The sequence below is a fragment of the Dama dama genome, chromosome 9, assembly GCF_033118175.1.
Source record: "Dama dama isolate Ldn47 chromosome 9, ASM3311817v1, whole genome shotgun sequence".
In the NCBI taxonomy this organism is placed as follows: Eukaryota; Metazoa; Chordata; class Mammalia; order Artiodactyla; family Cervidae; genus Dama; species Dama dama.
In genome coordinates this window covers 96,895,052-96,915,905 of record NC_083689.1, presented here as the reverse complement: position 1 = coordinate 96,915,905, position 20,854 = coordinate 96,895,052, and the positions used below count along the sequence as shown (strand labels likewise).

Below are 20,854 nucleotides of genomic sequence, written 5' to 3'. Positions count from 1 at the left end.
ACGTGGAACTGCTGGTTAGAGGGTATGCATATATTCATGTGACATCCACAGACTCCGGGCCACAGGTCAGACTTTTACACTTCTGCCAATCAGGTAAGTGTGAAGTACTATCCCTCTGTGTTTTAGAATCATTTTTTCTAATTACTAGGGAGACTTTCATGTGTCTACTGGCCAAATTTTCTCCTAATTTTATAATGGGTTGTTTTTTTCTCACTTTCAAAAATTCTTCATAAACTCTACAAACAAGTCGTTTGTTGTGTCTGTTGCAATATTTTCTTCCAATCTATGGAATGTCTTTCTTAATACCAAAGAATATATAATTGCTTTTTATGAATCAGGAATAGAGAAGAACTGAGGGTAGAAAATATCTAGAAATCAGAATAAGTTCAAGTCACAGGATGGAAATATCTGGAAACCATAATAACAGAAACCTCAAAGACAGAACATAAGTCTTTGTGACTCAACAGAGTACATCCCAGCTGTAGTCTCAGAAGAAACAAGCAATCAGTGTTTGCTGATCAACATAACTTGCATAGCTCCCTGGGACAGTTTCCAACCACAACACTCATGGTCAGTTGCTATCACGGACACTGACAGCATTCTGTTTCTCTTCAAGTGACGGAACACTGTGCATCCCTGCGTGTACCAGGACCATGACCTATTAGCCCTCCAACTCACTAGGTATGGATCTTTAGAAACATCAAGATCACATACCGAAACTTCCGGTCCAGTATATGCTGGCTTATCTTCTTTCGTCTCTTCAGGTTCTCCTAAAGTGTCTATTAAGTCATCCAGAGCAGTATCCATGTCTGACTGGAAAACAGAGCAGATATGTAAATGCTACTAGCTACACACCCTTCACTTTGACTTTTTAACTACCAAAAGAAATTCTATGTAGAAAAATACCAAACACTAAAAGCTCTTCAGCTATCAAAATGGTTAAAATCTGGTCTGTAATAGAACTTATTAAAGTCCCAGAGTTCAGACTCTAGCTTGGCAAGATAGAAAGCCACATTCAAGTAAGAATCACAATTTCAGTAAGTCTAAAGGCATTAACTAGGTGAACAAGCGTATGGTTAATTATGGCTGTCAGACCACTATACCAATAGTCAAAAGAAAAAAGAAAACAAAATACAAAGAATGATGATCATGTTGCTATATGAAAGAGAGAAAATGCCTGGTATTGTTTATCAATTGTTTCCACCTCTCCCAAATAAAATGTGTCTCAAAAATGGACTGCCCTGTGCTCTTTTACTCATTTGCGGATTTTTGTTCACTTGCTCATCTGAAGATGTTTACAAATAGAAATTTCCTGAAAGGGATGTTAAATTTATAAGAAGTGACAGCTTATTCTGTTGATATGGGCTTAAAATGGTAAAATGAAACAAACAGTGCCTCCATCCTACTTTTGAGGTTAATAATGACACATTGTGGGACTTCCCCTGTAGTCCAGTGGTTAAGATTCTGGGCTTCCACTGCAGGGGGCATTATAAGGCAAGGGTTCCATTCCTGGTGGGGGAAGTTCCACATATCTCACAGTGTGGCCAAATAAATAAAACAACTTGTTACTTAAAAAAAAAAGATTCATTGTGAAGACTAAGCTGCTTTTAAAGGGAACAATAACAAGTTGAGGAAAGACCCTTTACTGTTTAATTCAGCTTAAAAAGGATCGCTCCCCCCCCCCCACCCCCCACCCCCCCGCCAACAACCATGTATCTACTACAACTTCAGGAACTCACCAGACTGTGTAATAGAATCTGGGGCCTGTTAGCTTTGGGCTGATTCAATTGGAAATTTCAGAATAAAGAAGTGCCTGGCATTCTTTAGATTTACTTAATCCTCTGTTTAAAGAAAGTACATTTGCAGGAGAGAAACTGAAATGTAAACTCCTTGATATATAACTGGAGTTTTCAGAACAGAGGGTTACAATATAAAATGTTACAAACATACATGAAAAAAATCACACTTCCAACCCAGTTCCATTAGCTTCAAACAACAATTCATTAAAAAGGTCTTTTAAGTTACCCTCACCTCATAATGTCTGCCCTTGAGAAATCAGATCACGACAAGCACAGAAACTATGAATAAATACCTATGCAAAAATGCACTGTTGTCTTCATACCTTTCCAGATGGTTTACTCGGTTTGGATTCAGCTGGTACGGCTGATATTAACAATTTATTTTCTTTATTCTGGTGGGGATTGAGAAAGAGATAAAAACTCCTCAGACACGGTCATCAAGTTCAATAATATTACATACTTTAAAATGAAAACATTGTAACACAAATAATATTGATCATACACTGGACATCTGCTCTCTGCCAGACACTACATGTGCTATATACTTTTCAGAACATCATAAGTAATAATAATAATAATATTAATCTCATTTAGTGACGTAACAAGGCTCAGAGAGGCTGAGTAACTTCTCAGGTCACTCAGTAAAGGACAGCACTAGGATCTGAATCCCGGTCTACCAATCTCTTCCTTCATGGCTCCTGGCTGCCTCTCCCAGGACCTGTAGCTAGTCTTTGCAACGCTCATGAATTTTTTCTTATCACAAGGCAGCCACTGTTTCTAGGGTTTTCTTGGTCTTTGTACCCACACATCAAGACCTCCACACCCCTTGCTTTGTCAAATCATCACACACTCTTTTCTTCATTTCCGTGAAATGAATGCCCTTCCCACCACTGCTTCAGTTGCTCCGTCCGTAATTGCCAGCAACGTTCTAACCTGCGATTTCCATGCCTTTACCCGGACAGAATCTTCCCTCCGTTCCTCTGCCAGACACCCGTCTCCTGACTCTCACCTCTCGCAGCACCATCCTGGTTCTATGCTGGCATCTGTGCCCTCTGCCCGCTCTGGCAGACCTTCTGCTTTGCCCCTCGCCACACACACTCTGCGTGTTTCAGCTGGGCTGCTGGGCCCAGGCAATCATTCTCTAGGGTCAGGGGCCAGATGCTTTCGGGGCCAGGCAGGAACTAAATGGCAAGGTCGTCGGGTTGAAGAAAATGGGAAACTGTCTTATTTGAAGGTCTCTGAAATCTGCACAGCAGATCTTGGAAGCAGAGCATACAGGCTCAGACGGTCTGGGTTTGCACACCATCCCACACACACACTGGCTACAAGCGGCTGCAGGCAGGTCACATCTGAACCTCTGTATCCTCGTGTGTGTGAAAACCAGGGTAGTCACCGCACCTACTGCAGAGGGCTGTGAGGGTTAAACTAACTGTTCGATCACAGTGTGAAAGCCCGTGGTTGGGCACATGCTAAGCTCTACCGAAGTACTACATAAGCAACTGCTGTGATCATTGTATTTAGGATACTGTGGAGGCACCAGGGTGAACCCAAGTCCTGGCAACTGAATTCAGTTCCTCGGTTCATCCACAGCCTCGCGCAAGTGTTCACTCAGAGTCACTCTCTCCCCCCAACCCTCTTCTCCTTCTCCATCGTCACCTGGCCTCCAAAGCGATGTTTGAATCGCCTCTCTCGGGACACCTCAGAAACTTTAATTCAGCCTGTCCAAAGGCAGGCATCCAGTTTCCACCTCCACCAATTCCCCTCCTTCTGACCTCTGTGCACCCGTCAGTGATAACCAGGGCCGGGCTCACCGCTTAAGAAGATGCTCGCCTCACGGGCGCTGACTCTGCACTGGCACAAACCTAGCAGTGATGCCCGGCTCTCTTGTCTCACCTTAGGGTTGCCAACCTAGTCCACTCAGACGCTGAGGCCCCAGGTTGTCTGAGATTTTACTGCCGCCCATCATTTGCTAAAACCTGAAGCTTGCACCTCTGCCAGGCCTCCTGCATTGCTCCCCACTCACTGATTATATCCTAGCTCTAATTCAGGCTGACTTCGGACTCCCCAGAACAGCCCCTGACCAGCCTCCCTCCTTCCAATCTCTATTCTGTCTCATCATAGCCATTGTGATCACTTAATCCTCCTGCAGCCTGGTTTTAATCCCATCGCATCGCTCCATCTGTTCTCTGATCCCCTGTGTTTACCTGCTGCCTGCTGTACCACTGCCAGGGGGATTAACGCATCTCAGCGTGCTCCGCGGCAGCGCCTCGACCTGTCTTTCTGGTCTTACAATCCCACTCACGTCTCCTGTGCTTCACCCACATTGGAATGCACTTTGCACACAGATCACACTTTTTTCTCTCTTGTTATGTTTGTAAGCCTGCAATCCCAGCTTTCCTTTCATGATTTACTCAGACTGTATCCACTCAAAGTCCTCCCGGGTTCTCCAAATCAGACAGAATCCCTGTCTCCACAAACAGCTCCCTGCGGGGGCCTGTTTCAATCTGCCTGAATGCAGCCCCAGGCACGCTAGAGGGGCCAGGGATACCCAGGGGGCTCAGAGGTAAAGAACCCGCCCGCCAATGCGGGAGCTACCAGAGACTCGGGCTTGATTCCTGGGTCGGGAAGAAGCGTGGAGGAGGAAATGGCAGCCCACTCCAGTATTCTTGCCTGGAGAATCCCCAAGGACAGAGGAGCCTGGTGGGCTACAGTCCACGGGGTCACAAAGAGGCGGACACGACTGAGCACAGCGCATCCAGAAAAAGAGAGGCCAGCCTGCAGCTGTGTCCTGCAGAGTCAGACCAGAGTCCACAGTGCTTTACACACGGTGTGGACTGAAAAGGAAAACGCAGGTCTCATCAATCTCATTTTCTAGGAGATAAATTAGAGGTAAAGAAAAATGAAATAATTTGCCCCAAGCCCCATCACAAGCCAATGCACACCAGAGTCCCATATAAACCTTGCCTGACTTTACTGTTTGATCTTATAGATAACCCTGGCTAAATCATGTGTGGCATACATTTTCAAATTCTGAGTGCATTTTAAATCTATTCCAAGATATCCAATCCTCCGCCTTCAATCTATTCACTTTTCAATCTGTGGCATCTAAGTATCTCTCATCAACACAAGAGAGTGAAGTGTACCCGTGGATGGGGCGGGGGGGTCTCAAGGTACATAAGGGGGTCTGCTGGGAAAAACAAAACAGTTTAAAATTTGAGTGTTTTCATTTAAAGTTCATGTAAATTTTGCCATCATGCCACCTGATACCTGCATTAGTTTGGAGAAAAATAAGCATGCCTTTTCTTTTCCAAAATCTAAGAAAAATGGATGTTTCAGGAAGATGGGCCATACTTTTGGGCCATCCTATGACTTTCCTTACCATCTAGCCTGCAGGGGGATAACAGTTCCCATTTTGAGAAGCAGGAAAATAAACATTTTTTTTTTCCTTTCATTTCCATCTTATCGTTGCTGCAATTAGTTACCTGCAGCTTTAAGAGAAATAAGTACTAAAAATTCTGGGATAATATGGCTTCCAAACTGATTACTAACTCACTGCTAACTCTGTATTGCTCTGAGTAGAAACAGCAGACCATTTCTTGTCTTACATGCTCGGGCTAGTCCCTTCAAAGGATCTAGGGGAGCTGCCCATAATTTTCCAGCAGGGCACATATACTCCTGAGAAGGCTTGTGAGACCCCCTCGAAGACCTCCCCTATCAATTCATGTAGGTGCCGTGACCACACATGATTTACTTGCTTCAAGAGGGTAGTGTTCATATGAAAAGTTGAGAGTAATGCTAATTCAAGGACTCATGGGAGTTTTATGTGCTTCATTCCAAACCTATAAATCCTGCTGGCAGGGTCTGAGTCCACCTACATTTTAATTTCCTTGGTATTGACATGAGGCCTTACACATGGCAGGTGCTCGGTAACTGTATTGAACACAGGAGTTTTAAATTCATTTTTGGTGTCTTGCTCTCTTCTTTAGATGCACGCTCCTCTTCATAAAACGTCACACACGACGTGTTCAGTTTTACCGAATGACGGGTTATTTGGGGATGACAGCACTGGAGCTCCGAATGGTTACACAGAGGCTGACCCGGGGAGAACAGGTCTCCGCTGAGCATGTGTTTCTCATAAACAGACCTGACAAGCGTCAGGGCCCATGCGCACACCGTGCCTTTCACGTGTGCTCACCTTGTCATCTGGTTCGGCAGAGGCTGCGGCCACACCAGCAGGAACGGTGCTCTTGCCACCACCGGAAATCTTGTCCTGGGACTTGGTCTAAAAGATCGACAGAACTCAGTTAACGGTGAATGACCATTTTCAAGATCACACATTTCAACCGTTATGTCTGAGTAACACAGAGCCTGCTTCCCCTCGTGGACATCTTGTAGAGAAATGGTCACTAGTTTCTCCTGGTCATGATGCAAGGCGGCGCACGTAGAGCTGGTCTCCAGAGCTTACGGAGGCCGTGCGGGTAACACACACAGGTGAAGTGGGCCAGGAAGGCTCACACCAGGCTGTAGGGACTCAGTCAAGTGATGCCATGGGAGCCCACTGCGGCCAGCGATTCCAGTTTTTCAAGAGAAGCTAGAAACTGTCATTTTAGGTGAACTATGCTGATTATAATTGTTACCAGCTAATTAAAATTCGTTTTGATTACGGTAAGCCAAGTAAAATACACAAGAGGCTGCAGTCGGTGGGCCACATGGCAATCCCGATACAAGATAGACTGTTGTAATCAGGATATATTGTTGTATACAAGATATGTGGTCTTCCAAGAGCTCACAATGAAAAAGTTCTTCTCATAGATGCTTATTCTTCTTATATATAACTCCTGTTAGTTCTGGAAATACAAAATATATTTCTGATTTTTTGGCTCTGTAAGTTGATGTCTCCCGTAAATGCCTCAAAACTCTAAGACCTCCAGGTAAGGAGCAGATCATGCAGGGCATCTGAATTCCCACAGCCCATAAGGAGAGGGCTTCCCTTATAGCTCAGTCGGTAAATCATCTGCCTGCAATGTGGGAGACCCGGGTTCGATTCCTGGGTCGGGAAGATCCTCTGAAGAAGGAAATGGCAACCCACTCCAGTATTCTGGCCTGGAGAACCCCCATGGACAGAGGAGCCTGGCGGGCTACAGTCCACGGGGTCGCAAAGGTCAGACACGACTTGGCAACTAAACCGTCATGGGGCGGGGGGGGGGGGGGAGGGGGGGGCAGGAGGCAGCCTCAACTCCCGGCTTCCTCTCTGTAAGACACCAGAGCCTGCTCCCTCAAGGTCACAACTGGTCTCTGCTGGGCAGTGAGAGGGCATGATGGAACATCCCCCAGACCCGTCTGATGTTCTCCTCAGGCCTCATGGAGTCCCAAGTCTCCCCAAGGTTATTTGTAACACCAGTAAAGTGACAGCACAAAATCTGGACTATACTAGATATATTTGGCATAGCCCTCTAGAGTCGCCTACACACATCAGTGTAGGCAGAGGATCTGTATCTTATTCCCTAGCTGACATTAGTGTTTTCCCATCTATCCACCTGGTAAAGAATCTGCCTGCCATGCGGGAGACCTGGGTTCAAGCCCTGGGTCAGGAAGATCCCCTGGAGAAGGAAATGGCAACCCACTCCAGGACTCTTGTCTGGAAAATCCCATGGACGGAAGAACCTGGTAGGTTACAGTCCATGGGGTCTCAAAGAGTTGGGCACGATTGAGAGACTTCACTTTCTTTCTTGCTTTCATCTGTCTGTCTGCTTTATTTACCTTTGGTTTTGTTGATTTCTCTGATGGTGGCTGCTCGCTTGGTTTGGAAACGGCTTTTTCCTTAGGAGCATGCTTGCTCCCGGTATCTGAGGAGTGCTTGGGTGGGCTTTTTGGCTGAAAACACACACACACCCCCCACTGGGTTAACAATATGACACATATTACTACTTTTCTCTGAGGAGTAGAAAGCAATTCATAACAGTTGTGTTTTATGTAGTCAATTATGAGAATTTAAATTAGTATGATATACCTGTGACAAATTTCACTTTGGGTACAAAATTTGAAACAATGCAATTCCTTCCTCCCAAATTCAGCTAGAATCACAGGAGCAAACTGCAATGCCTTCGGATGCCACACAGTGGTGCTATTTTAACAGGAAAACAAATAACTGCCATCTTAGGTAGGACTTAAGTGTTGAAAGATGAGAGTTCAGAATTTTATTCTTCACACAAATAAGGGAAGGAAAAAAAAAGGCTTCATCTTATGATATCAAGTCCTAATAATGATCACTTACCTCTGTGTGTTCCTTTGGCTTTACTTCTTGGGCTTTTTTCTCGTGAACCGCAGATGGCTATCAATTTCAAAAGATAAAATTGCAATTACATTCTAGCCCATTGTTTTTGTATTTTGCAAATAAGCTCAGAAACAAAGATCCCAATTAGACCATTCTGCCTCTCTTGGGAAAGGCCCAGTGAGAGAAGTGGATATTGACGTCTAGTTGATAATAATCCTACCAACAGTCTGATAACGATAATTATAAAAAAACATCATGGAAAATGTAGTATTTCATCTGGAATGATTTTTCACATAGGTATGTATCTAAATTATACGCTGTTTTTCACAATTCATGTAGATCATTTGGTAACTGCCAAGTCCATCAACAGAAACATCAAAAAGATCACTCTGAACACTGAGTCTGTTTATAGAAGGATCCTACTCTAGAAATTAAAATTAATTAAGAAAAAAAAAAACTCCTTTCATAGGAGATGAACACTAAATTTTTTTCAGTTAAATGATTTACATAATCTCTTCTGTGTTACAAGTAGAGAAGACAGGTAACACCAGAAACCCAATTCTCTTGAGACTGGGTAACCAAAAACATTTAAATTTGGGCTAGAAGACAACTTCCACCAGCTGCTGAATTATACTTCTATAGGTGACTATGAAATTAGCATCCTCAGGGGCCACCAAGAGGTCTTACCCAGAATCACATAAGCTTCATCTTTTACCCAGATGACCCTGACACCCCCACCCCTGCCTGCACTTAAAGTACTCCAGCCCAAACCAACCACCTTTGTGCTTTCCCACAGGAAACCTTGCCATCGTATCTGAGCAACTGCTCAAGTAAGCTTGAGAGAAGTAACGAAGCACCTTACTGAAGAGAGACACTTGGCCCACCCGCTGACATTCTGGGTCCGTCTCCACACAGACGGGAATCGGCTTTCGGTCTAGACAGCCACGCGTTGGGAAAGGGAAGCTGTTCCCAAGGGCAAGTCAGAGCTGTATCCTGAGCAACTGACAACTATCCACCAACCGAGGTGAGATCACCACGGTAAACCCGGGCCTCTGAGGAGAGGCTGTCATCTTTAAGTCACCTGGGTGCTGGGTTCAAGGTGCTAGACACCTTGATTCTCCATGTCTCATCATCAATCAGATACTCGTTACCCTTTATCCCTTGTCCTTTGTTCCTGTTTTTTTTTTTTTCCTTTTTAATTACTTCAGCTATAAATACTTAGATTTGAACAAAATGCTTTCTGAAGTAAACTGTTTTCATTTATATTATTCATCTTTATATATATATATATATATAGTTAACATTATTATTTTATATCCACTCTATATAATCATGTTCAAAAGGGTAATCCAAAATTAGCTAGCTGACAATTTTTTTTTAACCATTCAGTAACCAATGTAGAAAATTAGTTATTCATTATTATTTCAGAGATTCCCAATAATTCTTTAGTTGACTTAAATCATTTACCTTAGATGATTGTGGCTTCTTCTCAGGCTCTGTTTTTACAGGCTAAATGCAGAAGAAAGAAAAAGAAGGGAAGGAAAAATAAACAGAGTTTATAAAGTTTATCATATATTTTCTTCAACTAAGGGAGCTAAAAGATAAGTTTTCTGTATTTATAAATAAAAGTGGTGTGAGTTAAGATTATTATGCTTTTCTTGGAATTGTAACTCTGCTACTTATGTGGCCATTCCACATGGCTTGTGAGATCCTGGTTCCCCAACCAGGGGTCAAATCTGTGTCCCCTCCAGGGGAAGCAGAGAGTCCTAACCACTGGACTGCCAGGGAATTCCCGGAATTGTAACTCTTTAGATAAATACTGAAGTACACCAATTAACAGTCTGCAGTCTGCTCTTATGACTGAGATGGCAATCTGCATCTTACTTCTGCGTGTATTACAGATATGTAGAGATTTATTACCACGAACATTGTAACTGACACATAACAAACAAACAAAAAAACACCCTCATCCCTCAAAGCCACTAACATGACTGACCTCTTTAGGAGTGGAATATTCAGCACAGGTTTCAGCTGATGAGGTAAAAGAATGGGATGCTGACAGTGTTGAGAACATAGGCAGCAGTGAAGTTTATTTTTAGTGCCAGAATGTAAGTGATGGGTAACTAAGCCTACTAGAAGTCCGTGATGGGCCAAAGCGTTACAGAAGATGGTGAACTGAAATTATTAGCTCGTGCTAAGCAGCTGAAGTGACCATTAGTAAACACAGGTGTCCCCTGGTGCAATGAACCACATCACCTGCTTTTTGTGTCTTTTCTTGTGAGGAGAATGCGGTCCTTCCAGCTGTTTGCTGCCTGGAATAGCCTAATGTAAGAGCACAACCCCAAGTGTGACTTTATTTTATCTGACAGTCAAGTAAGCAACACGAATTAATAGAGCTAAAGGTTTTTATCAAAAGTTTCCTGAATTTCGTCTGCACAATATTACAAGGGTTTGATCAAAAAGTGCATAGATTCTTTGTTGCACAATAAAAATCTAGTGATCAAATCTAAAGCTTGAGGAATGCTTCTGAAGAACTGGTTATGATTCAGGGTCTTTAGTGGAGTATTTGACAATTTCACCCAACCAAAAGTTACCTGTGTCAAAAAAGACAATTCCTTAAGTGCACACATCCCTTCTCCATATAGGGAGGAAATGAAAACAAGAATAAAACTTGATGAAACAGTTTATGAACTTCTCCAAAGAAGAGATTAAAAATGAAGCCTGATGTTTCCTGCTATTTCTTTCCTTTTTATGTGCTTGGTGGTATCAGCACAAACTCCTATATCTTATTACTATATTATCTGAAGACACTGATGCCAAAACTCTTCTTAATTGATCAGGTCTTATGCTTCAGTAATGAAGGTACCTGTGCTCTTCACATAACAAACCCTTTCACGCCGGCACACTTATTGATTTGGAAAGAAAACAAAGTTCATGAACAAAGAAATGTTTTTAAAATTTAAAATTTTGTATCCTTTCAAACTGGATCCTTGTTAATGAGTTTCTATACTGGCAGCACTGCTTTTTTTAGTTTATACATATGCAATCTATTAAATGGTTAACAAGGAAAATAAGCCAGCTGGTATTGTAGTGGTTTGAGTCTATCAATAGCTTCTAATTTGTAATTTGGCACTATGGCAATATTTTGCATGGAAGAACTCTACAATTAAGAATGTATAATCACAGAATCAAGCAGCTTCTAATGAAATATACGTTTTAATCAGTAATCACTAACACATCTCTTAAGTTTATTTTTGGTGGCGGTGAGGCTGATGGACATCACAACGATGACAATAATAACTGACGCTTATAGACAGCCCCTCAGTACAAGGGACTGTTCTGAACTCTCTGAGTCCTCATAATATTCCTATAAGAAAGGTATGGTGAGTACCATTATCATCGTCACCACCAGCATCCCCATTTCATGACACAAAGAATCACTTTGCTGTACATCTGAAACTAACACAACACCATCAATCAACTATATGCTAACATAAAATAAAAACTAAGTTTAATTAAGTTTATAATTAAGTGAGGAGGAGTTTCCCAGTATCATAGCCAGCATGGAACCAGGAATAAAAGCCAAGCTGTCGGGCTCCAGTGTCCACTCCACAGACTCTCTAAGGGATCTCCCCTGATTAACCATGATCTGATCTTTCACCCTGCACACCGCAGTGTGACTAACGAGTGTGAGCGACAAGAGAGAGAACTTAGACCTAGACGTACTGCCTCAGAGCTGGACTGACTTTCATTTGAAAGGTGCCGAACATGACCAAGATTTGATACAGGCTTTACCTTGCAGTAACACCTTTTCTCTAAAAGCTAGAGATATTTAGAGAAATATGCTCATAAAGTGTGCAAAAATCTCCATGAGGAGGCTAGTATAAATGTTATAAGCCATATATCAGAAGCATATGAAGGGAGGTGGAGGCAAGGTGGTGGAGTGGGAGGACATGAGCTCTCACGAACACACTAAAATCAAGTAACTGCTGAACAGCCATCAATAAAAACAAACAACAGCAACCACAAAAAACTAACCATATACAGCAATCAAACTGGCAAAAATTAAAAATAAGGAGAAAATATTAAAAGCATCAAGGGAAAAACAACATAAGTGGGCATAGAGGGAACATACCCCAAAATAATAAAGGCCATATATGACAAACCTACAGCTAACGACACACTCAACAGTGAAAAGCTGAAAGCAATTCTTCTAACATGAGGAACACCACAAAGATGTCCACTCTTACCACTTTTATTAAACATACTTTTGGAAGTCTAAGACATGGCAATCGGAGAAGAAAAAGAAATAAAAAGAATACAAATTGGAAAAGAAGAACTAAAAATGCCCTTGTTTGCAGGTGACATGATACTATATGCAGAAAATCCAAAAGATGCTTCCAGAAAACTACTAGAGCTCAGCAAGGAATCTGGTAAAGTTGCAGGATACAAAATTAGCACAGAGAAAGCTGTTGCATTACTATACACCAACAATAAAAGATCAGGAGAAATTAAGCAAATGATCCCATTTATCATCACAACAAACAGAATAAAACACCTAGGAATAAACCTACTTCATGAGGCAAAAGACCTGTACTCCGAAAACCGTAAGACACTGATGAAAGAAAGTGAAGATGACATAAACAAATGGGAAGATATACCACGTTCTTGGACAGGAAGAATCAATATTGTCAAAATGACTATACTACCCAAGATAATCAACAGACTCAATGCAATCTACAAAATAATGGCATTTTCCACAGACCTAGAACAAAAAATTTTAAAACCTGTACAGAGAAACAGAAGACCCCAAACAGCCAAAGCAAGCTTGAAAAAGAAAACTGGAGCTGGAAGAATCGGGCTCCCAGACTTCAGTCTCTACATCAAAGCTATAGTCATCAAACAACTATAAAAACAGAAATACATGAAAAGAGAAGTGCAGATCAATGGAGTAGGACAGAAATTCTGGAAATAAACTCACACACCTATGGTCAATTAATCTACAACAAAGGAGGCAGGACTATACCATGGAGAAAAGATAGTCTCCTCAAAAAGTGGTGCCAGGAAAACTGGACAACTACATGCAAAAGAATGAAGTTAGAAAATTCCATAATACCATGCACAAAATTAACTCAAAATGGGCTGAAGACACAAATACAAGACCAGATACTTATATAAAACTCTCAGAGGAAAACATAGGTAAAACACATTTTGACATAAATCATAGTGATATCTTTTTGGATCCATCCCCCAGAATAATAGGACTAAAAACAAAAATAAACAAATGGGGCCTAATTAAAAGCTTTCTTACATTAAAGAAAAGCACAAACAAAATAAAAAGACAATCTACAGAATGGGAGAAAATGTTTGCTAACGATGTGACTGACAAGGGATTAATATCCAAAGTTTACAAACAGCTCATGCAACTCAATATTAAAATAAAAAAAAAAAAGTTAAAAAAATGGGAAGAAGACCTAAATAACCATATCTCTAAAGAAGACACACAAATGGGCCAAGAGGAACATCAAAAGGTGTGCAGCATCACTAGTTATTAGAGAAACGCAAATGAAAATTAAAATGAGATATCACCTTACACCAGTCAACATGGCCGTCATCAAAAAGTCTACCAACAAGAAATGCTAGAGAAGGTGTGAGAAAGGGAACCCTCCCATACTGTTGGTGGGAATGGAAATCAGTACAGCCACCATGGAGAACAGTATGGAGGGTCCTTAGAAAACTAAACAAAGAGCTACCATAAAATCCAGTAATCCCACTCCTGGGGATATGTCCAGAGAAAACCATCGTTTAAAAGGATACGTGTATTCCAATGTTCACTGAAGCACTGTTTACAATAGCCAACACATGGAAGCAATCTATATGTCTATCAACAGATGAAAGGATAAAAAGATATATATATATAAAGGAATATTACTCAGCCATTAAAAAGAATGAGATAATGCCATTTGTGGCAGCATGGATAGACCTGGAGATTATTGGGCTAAGTGAACTAATTCAGACACAGAAAGACAAATATCATGATATCTCTCACATGGGGAATCTTTAAAAAATGATACAAAAGAACTTGTTTACAAAACAGGAACAGAAAAGAAGTTTATGGTTATTAAAGGGGGAAGGGGGGGCGATAAACTGGGAGTTTGGGTTTGACATATACACACTAGTATTTAAAATGTACAACCAACAAGGATCTTCTGGATCGTACAGGGAACTCTACTCAATATTCTGCAATAAATGGAAAAAGCATGTACACCGGAAACTAACACTATAAATCAACTGTGGGTGTGGGTGCTCAGTCGCTCAGTCGTGTCTGACTCTTTGCGACCCCATGGGCTGCAGCCCACCAGGCTCCTCTGTGGGATTATCCTTCCTTATGGGATTCTCCAGGCAAGAATACTGGAGTGGGTTGCCATTTCCTCCTCCAGAGCATCTTCCTGACCCAGGGATCAAGCTCCTGCATTGGCAGGCAGATTCTCTATCACTGAGTCACCTGGGAAGCCTACTACAATGTAAAATAAAAACAAAAACTAATTAAAATTTTAAAAAATTAAAGAAAGAAGCAATGAAGATAAGATGATTAATGAGAACAGTGTGACTGAAATTCACCAAGGACAGAAAATTAAGGCCAAAAGTGGTTCTGAGTCATCCACTGGTGCATCTTATTTTTGTTCCTCCCTCTCTTCCCTCTCTCTCTTCCCTCAGTCCACCTCTGTAGGAGTGCCAAGAATTCTCATGATTCACGCTCAGCAATGGCTGAAGCATTTGCTGACATTTGCTCTGGAAAACAGGACACACTTGAAATAAGTATCGGCCCTTAAACTGAGAGTCAGCAGGGATGAATTATAATGAGGCATTGTGTCAAATGTGAACCAAAATAATAATTAAAAAAAAGCAAAGCAAAAAAAAAAAGGAAATCCCATATTTCTGGCTCTCCTTTTTATCTCCTTACTTTAATTTTCACAGACTCTAAGTTCAATGAGAATTTTTGGGGGGCAGGGGGTAAATGTTTTTTCTACAGTCTTAAGATCATTTTAAAGATCAGATTTTCTGGTACTTTTTAAGATTAAGCTTGGTATAAAGAAGCAGTGACACCTAACAGGTGGTTAATCATGAATCAGATAACACATATTTTGAAAAAAATTAAGAAATTAACTACTAAATAAAAACATAACTTTACATTTAAAAATAAAAATGAGTGCTAAATGACATTGACTAAGGGCTTAGAGTTTGACAGTGTGTTTCAGGATATTTGCAATCTCCTTTAAACACAGTTCAAGATGATGCCACAGGATTACTAAACAGTACTAAATTATTATTAACAGGATTAAATTACGGCATAGGATCCTACTTGGGACAGTAAAGTAACAAGGAAAACACAAGGGAAATGTTGGTAATTTTAAACAAGGGAAATTTGATAATAATGGAGCTGGGGTAGCTCTTAAAAAGACATTGAAGAATATTAGCTCATGAGAAATAGTTGAGAGCATCTTGAAAAATGCTTCCTCTTTAATCTTCCATCCTAGAACATTCCCGAGAAACTCAGTTCGAGTCATGGTAAGTAGGTGACAGGGTTGAGGCCGCTCAGCCAACTCTTTAGAAATAGGCTTATTATTTTATGGAGCAATCCAACTGTAGGTCATTCTTTTATTTTTAATTCTGAAATTCCAAGAAATTATCAGAATACCCCAAGAACTCAACAACAGTTTATCAATAAGATGGTGACCCACAAGACTCAAATGTCAGAAAAAAACTTCAGAAAGCGCCTGAAGTAACCAGAATCTGTGTCACTTCTTTCTATGTTCATCTAGTGTAGACTTTCTCATTCTTGGATTTAGTTTTAAATGGTTAGGATAATAAAACCGTTTCAGTAAGAAATTAAGAATTTATATTTCTGTCTAGATTCTGAGAAATGTACTTAGAGAAATTATCTTACAATTTTAAAAAACTCAAGTCTAGGACCAAAAGAACTCTCACTGACTACACTTTTGTAGATATTCTAAAATGATGTGTAAGTATATGGATGGTGTTTGATGCAAATATTGAAAGGAAAGCTGAGTTTTCAAAGACCTTCATTAGGAAGAAAATGTTTACTTCCATAACATAAGTTTCCTAGGACACACAACCTATCTGTCAAAGTCCCTATTCATTTTGCTTTACAAATGGAAGGGCGTTCACCCAAGTTGACCCTTGAAGACGCTCCACACCTTGGCTTCTGTGGGATTCATACTGGAAGACTTGCTGGCGGAGGCAGAGGAAGCAGCCACCTAGAAAGAAAACAAACAGGAGTTTGATTCTAGTTAACCTACAACCTGCTTTGTCCTCCAGCTCCTTTTATCCGTAGCAGTGTAGTTGTGTTAGTCACTCAACTGTGTCTGACTCTATGCAGCCTCATGAACTGTAGCCTGCCAGGCTTCTCTGTCCATGTAATTCTCCAGGCAAGAATACTGGAATAAGTTGCCATTCCCTTCTCCGGAGGATCTTCCTGACCCAGGGATGGAACGCGGGTCTCTTGCATTGCAGGCAGATTCTTTACCGAATGAGTCATGGTGGAAGTCCCTTTAACCACATTTACTTTTAACTCTTCACCTTGGTTTTACCTCACCTAGAGTCCCACTCCCATAAAAGTTCAGTATGTGGTGTTGTCCCGTGGGTAAAAGCCTTTGTAATCACTCCAAATGGGTTCAAATTCGGGGTGTGCTACTTACTAAATAACCTTGGGCAAGCTACTTAAACTGTCTGATCTTTAGTTTCCCCTTAATTTTTCTTCCATAGGAAATAAAGACCTTCTAAGTTTATTGCTGCCTGGTAATTAAGTGCTCAATAGCCTCAGACATGCAGATGATACCATCCTTATGGCAGAAAGTGAAGCGGAACCAAAGAGCCTCTTGATGAAGGCAAAAGAGGAGAGTGAAAAAGTTGGCTTAAAACTCAACATTCAGAAAACTAAGATCAAGGCATCCAGTTCCATCACTTCATGGCAAATAGTTGGGGAAACAATGGGAACAGTGACAGACTATTTTCTCGGGCTCCAAAATCACTGCAGATGGTGATTGCAGCCATGAAATTGAAAGACACTTGCTCCTTGGAAGAAGAGCTATGACAAACCTAGACAGCATATTAAAGAGCAGAGATATTACGTTGCTGACAAAGGTCCATCTAGTCAAAGCTATGGTTTTTCCAGTGGTCATGTATGGATGTGAGAGTTGGACCAGAAAGAAGGTTGAGCGCCAAAGAATTGCTGCTTTTGAACTGTGGTGTTGGAGAAGACTCTTGAGAGTCCCTTGGACTGCAAGGAGATCGAACCAGTCCACCCTAAAGGAAAGCAGTCCTGAATATTCATTGGAAGGACTGATGCTAAAACTGAAGCTCCAATCCTTTGGCCACCTGATGTGAAAAGCTGACTCACTGGAAAAGACCCTGATGCTGGGAAAGATTGGAGGCGGGAGGAGAAGGGGACAACAGAGGATGAGATGGTTGGATGGCATTACTGACTCAATGGACATGAGTTTGAGTAAGCTCCTGGAATGGGTGATGGACAGGGAAGCCTGGCGTGCTGCAGTCCATGGGGTCGCAAAGAGTCAGACACGACTGAGCAACTGAACAACAACAAAATATCATTCTAATTTTTGTTATTTTCAGAAAGAACACAGACTTGGAAACTTACAGAATTTTGTTCAAATGTCAGCTTTCCCCATTACTAGCTCTGTGATTTTGGGTCTTAACTTTTCCAAATATATAAAATGGGGCCTATAGTACCTATTTTGCAGGGTTGCACATATTTGAGATACTGTGGGTAAAATGCCTGGCACTGTAGGTGCTCAGAAAATTGCTGGTGCCTTAGTCCTAAGGTATTATACAAGACAGCAGAGTAGGCACAGCTCTGGGAAACAGACTCAGGTAGATCAGAACTGGAGGGCAAAACAGACTCCTCCCTGGCGGGCAAAAGTGATAAATGGTAACTGAAGTATTCAAGAAACCCAGTTCCTAGTGGTGTGGTGTCAGTCCCTGCAAACTAATCACGTGAGCAGGACAACGTGCATGGTACTGAGAACTATGTACTCTAGACTTAACTTGTATTACCTTGGCTAATATTAAACACACAATTACTATCTTTGAGAATTCCAACTCAGGCTCACGTAAACCTCCTTAACATGTGAGTCCACTGGGTTTTAGAGTCCAGGGGTTCCATCTGGCACAGCTGCCTTCTTAAGTAACTGGTTGTCTTTCTACCAACCAGTTCTCTACCAACAGCACCCGGAGCCCCGGGCCTGAGGGCTGGCCTGGAGCCACGTCCAAGGCTGAGTCCCCAGGCAGGATGCGCCCATGCCTACTGGTCCCCAGCTCCCCTAGCTCCGACACACCACTCTCAAGGTGACTGCATGAACCCCCAGTAACCCACGGTATGTGAACACGATCACTTCTCATACTGACCTCACTTCATGTCGGACAGCATGGTACTTACAGTTAAATTGCCACAATTGACAGATCAAAGCCCAAAGCTTTATTGTACTGATTTTTCAAACACAGTTATATAAACTTAATTATTCCTGAGCACCCTCAGGCACCAATTGGGCACCCCCACTCCAAAGCGCACACACACACACACACACACAGATATACCTGGTCCCTGTGGCAGGCACACACTGCATCTCTTACCTTCCCTTCAGGATAAGGAACTGAAGGATGTATCAAAGCAGATTTTCCCCCATCAAACTAGCAAATAAATATGTGAATATTTAGTTTTCCATGAGAACTTTTTTTAATATGTGGGAATTAACACATCCTTTTGGCTTCCCCAGAGGCTCAGTGGTAAAGAATCCGCCTGCCAATGCAGAAGACAAGGGTTTGATCCCTGGGTCACAAAGATCCCCTGGAAAAGGAAATGGCTACTCACTCCAGTATTCTTTCCAGGAGAATCCCATGGACAGAGGGGCCTGGTGGGCTACAGTCCATGGGGTTGCAAAGAGTCAGACACGACTGAGCAACTAAGAGTTTCACTTTCACTATCTATATATTAATGACTGTCCTTCCACAGGTAGAATTGGTTGTACAAATCTCTATTCAAACTCAAGCTCCACTTAACTATGTCCCACTCCTTCAATGATTTCTCTCAGCCATCTAAAACCACCCAAGACCAAACACTCCACACGGAAGCACTTTTTAAGCTGCAGATCTTTGGGTGGACAGTCGCTTATTATAAACATCCAAATTTATTAAAACATTCTTGCAATTCCATAGCCTTGCATTTTCTAGTCTGCCTTACTGCTTTATTAAGCAATAGCTGGAAGGGATCCTTAAATCCTAGAAAGGAGAAGACCTTCAAAGGTTCACCAAGAACAGTAAAATCTCCGTGGAATGCCTATAAATAAGCGTGGAGCAGACTGTAATGGGAACTGAACTGCAGCCTTGGCTGCACCTGTTTTCAGCATAGATTCCTCCCTTAGAGTTTTATCCCACCCCTAGGGCATTAAATATTTTGAAACTAAAAGAGGAAAACCAATTCATGGGGGCTGGAAATGAAAATAATCCCATCCTGTTAAGGGCTGGTTCAACTCTGGCTAACTGTGGAGTGTTTAATTTTTATTCTATTTGTAAGACAAGAAACGTTTACTATCTGTTACCTCCACTGAGGGATTATATACACTTTCAATTTAAATCCTTTATATGGTTTGAATTTCCGATCATAGGTGTGAATAACTTAAAATTCAAAAATTTTGAAGAGTTAATCCATAATTCTTTCAAGAACCTTAGAGAAAAACTTTGAATATGGAGGTTTTAAACAGATGAGGAAAATGGGATCTCATAAAGATTAAGTAAGAGTTCACTGGCTCGATAAACATTTATTCAGAACATAGTTTGTGTTAAGTATGTGCGAAATGATGGGAAACTGTCAGACATGTCCCTGACCTTGTGAAAGTTACAGCCTGGTCAGAGATGATACTAATAGAACAACAACTTCAATCCCACTTCTGGGTATGCATCTGGATTAAATTATATTTAAAAAGAAACATGAGCCCCTGTGTTCACAGCAGCACCATTTATAATAGGCAGACATGGAAACAACATATACACCCCACATCTTCTCTATCCATTCTTTTCAATGGACATTAGGTTGTCTCCGTGTATATGTATATATACATATAGAGAGAATGGAATATTACTTGGCCATAAAAAAGAATGAAATAATGATATTTGCAGCAACATGGATGGACCCAGAGATTACCATACTAAGTGAAGTAAGTCAGAAAGAGAAAGACGAACACTGTATGATACCACTTATGTGTGGAATCTAAAATATGGCACAAATGAACGCATCAATGAAACAGAAACAGACTCACATAGAGAACACTCCTGTGGTCACCTACAGGGTGAGGGGTGGGGACCATCTGATGCACATACTATATACAGAATGCATAAACAACAAGGTCCTTCCCTGGTGGCTCAGACCGTAAAGAATCTGCCTGCGATGCAGGAGACCTAGGTTAGATCCCTGGGTTGGGAAGATCCTCTGGAGAAGGAAATGGCAACCCACTCCAATATTCTTGCCTGGAGAATTCTACACACAGAGTAGCCTTATAGGCTACATGGGTTTGCAAAGAGTCGGACACCACAGAGCAACTAACACTCTTCTGTATAGCACAGGTAACTATATTCAACATCCTGTTATAAACCATAATGGAAAAGAATATGTACTGCTGTTGTTGTTCAGTCGTTCAGTCATGCCCGACTCTTTGTGACCCCAAGAACTACAGCACGCCAGGCTTCC

At 41.5% G+C, this 20,854-nt stretch overlaps 1 protein-coding gene across 9 annotated transcripts in view; it reads right to left on the bottom strand.

Moving 5' to 3' along the window:
- The window catches only part of CAST (calpastatin), a 124,106-nt gene that overhangs the window by 37,248 nt on the left and 66,004 nt on the right, over positions 1-20,854 (bottom strand). For 6 of the 9 annotated variants that reach the window (XM_061152058.1, XM_061152057.1, XM_061152055.1 and 3 more), the window contains 8 exons: positions 16,293-16,352; positions 10,330-10,395; positions 9,541-9,582; positions 8,074-8,130; positions 7,560-7,673; positions 5,995-6,081; positions 2,123-2,191; positions 715-813 (listed from right to left, as the gene is read on the bottom strand). In XM_061152058.1, the coding sequence (XP_061008041.1) occupies positions 715-813; positions 2,123-2,191; positions 5,995-6,081; positions 7,560-7,673; positions 8,074-8,130; positions 9,541-9,582; positions 10,330-10,395; positions 16,293-16,352 (594 nt within the window). The remainder of the gene's footprint in view (positions 1-714; positions 814-2,122; positions 2,192-5,994; positions 6,082-7,559; positions 7,674-8,073; positions 8,131-9,540; positions 9,583-10,329; positions 10,396-16,292; positions 16,353-20,854) is intronic. The other 3 variants (XM_061152063.1, XM_061152060.1, XM_061152062.1) reach the window with 1 other exon arrangement.